The 3,813-nt window shown below is 64.7% G+C and overlaps 1 protein-coding gene across 1 annotated transcript; it reads left to right on the forward strand.

Annotated features, from left to right (window-relative positions):
* Nucleotides 1-1,172: 1,172 nt before the first annotated feature.
* Nucleotides 1,173-3,607, forward strand: IER5L (immediate early response 5 like). Its single transcript, XM_060013285.1, has one exon. It carries the CDS (start codon nt 1,359-1,361, stop codon nt 2,568-2,570), a length of 1,212 nt encoding a protein of 403 aa, XP_059869268.1. The 5' UTR covers nt 1,173-1,358; the 3' UTR covers nt 2,571-3,607.
* The last annotated feature ends 206 nt before the right edge of the window (nt 3,608-3,813 follow it).

Raw genomic sequence — 3,813 nt, forward strand, 5'->3', positions numbered from 1 at the left:
GGAGAGCGCCCTGGAGATCGTCCCCACCATATCAGGCCCCAGCTGGGAGGAGGTGGCCCGTAAACTGTTCAGGACAAGAAGGAAAACAAAAGTGTCAACAAAAGTTAAGAGGGCGAGTGCCTCGGCCCTTGGTATTCGCCTCCCGTCTGGAGCTCACAGTCCTGGTAGCAATCCGAGCCCTGCCCCTTAGGAGCTGTGGGATTCCCACGAGTCACCCCACTCCTCAGAGACTCAGGTCCCCGCTCTGCCTGCAGTCACAGGGAGGGAGTCAGGGCGCTTCTGGCAGGGCCGGCCCCATCCTAGGCACTTAATAACAGTCCCTAGTGTCATTATTATTAGTTAGGAAGGCAAGGAAAGGTTACAGAACCGGTGATTAGGACACTGGATGTCAGCTCTCGGAACGCCTTGAGACCTCAGCGGTTTGCGAGGGGCACGCCTCCAAGCCTCCTCTATCAGAGGAGACCAAAATTCACCATGTTTTGGTTTCTCCCGTCAGACAAATGGGGAGGCCGGCCCTTCCCCGAGTGTTCTCTGAATCTCCTCAGCCCAAAAGTCAAGGAGTCAGGCCCAACATACTCGGCGGCTGAGGGTACCTCGAAATCTCTTTCTCCTGAGGAGTCCCCAAAGGTCAAGCCGGCGGCCCCACTAGTCTCTTGCAAAAACCTTGCGTCCCGCGGGTCACCCGGGGGCGGTAGGTATGAAAGGAGGTGCCGCGTGGCCGGGAGTGGGAGCCGCGCTCACCTGCCGCAGGTGAGGTCCAGCCGTGCGGAAGGGGGAGGAGCCGTAGCAGCAGCACGCAGGTGAGCCGACCCCCGGCTCCCAGGAACTAGGCCGAGGGCGGCCGCGGGCTCCAACGTGGCGGCTGCGAGGCGACCCATGTCGCAGACAGCGGCCTCGGTGGCTCCGAGTCCCGCGCGGCGCCGCGGCCACGGGAGAACATTCGAGGCAGCGGCGGCGTTGGAGGCCCGGGGTCCGTTCGGTATTTGAATAGCACAAAGGAACCGCCTTGGTCTGATTGGCCAGTCTAGTGGCCCCGGGGCGGGTAGCGTCTGTCACTCGGGAGGTTTGGAGCACTCTTATTGGCTCATCCCGTGTGGGGCGGGGCCCGGACGCCCGGCTAAATAGCTGGGGCCGGGGCCGGCCGAGGCTCATTGCTTTGGCGCCGTCTGGGGAGCACGAGCCCGCGGGTGGCGCGCAGCGCATGGTGGCGGCTCCTCTCGGAGCGCAGCCGACCCGCTGACCCGGACTCCGTTTCCCCTGACCAGCACGTCCCGGAGGCCGGCTGGAGGCCGAAACAGCAGCAGCATTAGCAGCAGCAGCGGTCGCGGCTGCTCCGCCGCAGCCGTCTCCGCGGGAGCATGGAGTGCGCCCTGGACGCCCAGAGCCTGATCAGCATCTCCCTGCGCAAGATCCACAGCTCCCGGACCCAGCGCGGCGGCATCAAGCTGCACAAGAACCTCCTGGTGTCCTACGTGCTCCGCAACGCGCGCCAGCTCTACCTGAGCGAGCGCTGCGCCGAGCTCTACCGGCGCCAGCAGCAGCAGCAACAGCAGCAGCCGCCCCACCACCAGCACCAGCACCTCGCGTACGCGGCGCCGGGCATGCCGGCCAGCGCGGCCGACTTCGGCCCGCTCCAACTTGGCGGCGGCGGGGACGCGGAGGCGCGCGAACCTGTCGCCCGGCACCAGCTGCACCAGCTCCACCAGCTCCACCAGCTGCACCTCCAGCAGCAGCTGCACCAGCACCAGCACCCTGCGCCCAGGGGCTGCGCGGCGGCGGCGGCCGGGGCGCCCGCGGGCGGCGCGGGGGCGCTCTCGGAGCTGCCCGGGTGCGCCGCGCTCCAGCCGCCGCACGGCGCGCCCCACCGCGGGCAGCCCTTGGAGCCGCTGCAGCCGGGTCCTGCGCCGCTGCCGCCGCCCGCGCCCGCCGCGCTCTGCCCGCGGGACCCTCGCGCCTCGGCCGCCTGTTCCGCGCCCTCCGCGCCCCCAGGGGCCGCCCCTCAGGCGGCTACCGCCGCCTCCCCGCCCGCCTCCCCGGCCCCCGCCTCCTCCCCCGGCTTCTACCGGGGCGCGTACCCGGCCCCCTCGGACTTCGGCGTGCACTGCAGCAGCCAGACCACCGTGCTGGACCTGGACACTCACGTGGTGACCACGGTGGAGAACGGCTACTTGCACCAGGACTGCTGCGCCTCCGCCCACTGCCCCTGCTGTGGCCAGGGCGCCCCGGGACCCGGCCTGGCGTCCGCCGCCGGCTGCAAGCGCAAGTATTACCCAGGCCAGGAGGAGGAGGACAACGACGACGAGGACGCGGGCGACCTGGGGGCCGAGCCCCCCGGGGGCGTCCCGTTCGCCCCCTGCAAGCGCGCCCGCTTCGAGGACTTCTGCCCGGACTCGTCCCCGGACGCGTCCAACATCTCAAACTTGATCTCCATCTTTGGCTCGGGCTTCTCCGGGCTAGTGAGCCGACAGCCGGACTCCTCTGAGCAGCCGCCGCCGCTCAACGGGCAGCTGTGCGCCAAGCAGGCGCTCGCCAGCCTCGGCGCCTGGACTCGAGCCATTGTCGCCTTCTAGGGACCCCTGAGGGCACGGGGACCCGGGGCCCCGCGGGGCTGGGGCCAGACAAAGACTCGGCCAAGGGGCGAGAGGAGGGAACGAACGGGCACCCGGCCACTCGGGGCTGAGCTGGGGGCGAGCAGAGGGAGATGGCTGATGTTTTATAAATTGTAAAATAAAAGAAAAAGAAATCTAAGATCTTGGACTTTATTTTTGCAGAGAGAAAAAGCGCCTATTTAAGTATGCTTTGTGTTTCTCCTACTCTTTTTTTTTTCTTTTTATTGTAGTGATTGCAGTGGTGTTTAGAGAGGAGCCAGCCACGTGAGGAAGGGCTGCTGCCCGGCGGAGGTGCCGGGCAGCCGGGGGCGAGGCAGGGCGCCCGGACCGCCGGGGCGCGCTGGGGGCGCAGCGCAGGAGGGCGCGGGGCCCGGGGCTCCGATTCCAATCAGTTGTCAGACCTAGGAAGCCCGGCGCTCCGTTCTCCCGAGTTCTTCCGTGGGGTGAGGAATGGGTCTTGTGAAATCCTGAGCAAAAACAAAGGCAAACTCTATCTCCGAAAGGGACGTTTGGGTCACATTTCCTCTCTGGGGGCGGCCTCCAAAGTTCTCAAAATGAGAAGGCAGAAATGAAAACACTTCAACTTTTTTTTTCTTTTCTTCGCGGGGCGGGTGTCTTGAACCCCTCCTCTCCCCGCCCCTCTGGCTCTGTTCTCCTCCCCTCCTCCACCCGTCTTCCAGACTCGGGGGTGGCGCCCGACACCCCGACACTCTCGGACACTGTTTGGGGAAGGGGTGGGGGGCGGGCACAGCCGACTACATTTCCCATCATGCCCAGCACTGCGGTCCTCACTAAACAAAAAAGGAAGTCGATTCCTTCACCTGGATCTCCGGCGGCCCCGAGGGAGGGAGGGGCCGGGACCGCCGACTGCGTTGGAGACTTTTCACTAAGTTCCTGGTCAGATGTGGTGTTTGTGTGTGTGCTTCTAAGTTGCACTGTCCTGGTTCAGCCTTCGGTTGCATTTCATGAAACCAGCATTGTTCGAGCCTGTGACAACCCCGTCCTGTGTCTTCAGCTCGATAGATCTTGTTTAATTTAAAGCCTTTTGTTGTAAAAAGGTGGGGTTGGTCTGCAGCCCCTCTGGTTCTCTATCATCGGCACCATGTGGACTCCAAAACAAGTTGCCAACCCTTCCTTTCTTGGCCCTTCTCCCTCATTCCCCTGTATTTTTGTGCATACTGAATTGTATATCACCGGGTAAAAC

This window comes from Delphinus delphis, chromosome 6, assembly GCF_949987515.2.
Source record: "Delphinus delphis chromosome 6, mDelDel1.2, whole genome shotgun sequence".
In the NCBI taxonomy this organism is placed as follows: Eukaryota; Metazoa; Chordata; class Mammalia; order Artiodactyla; family Delphinidae; genus Delphinus; species Delphinus delphis.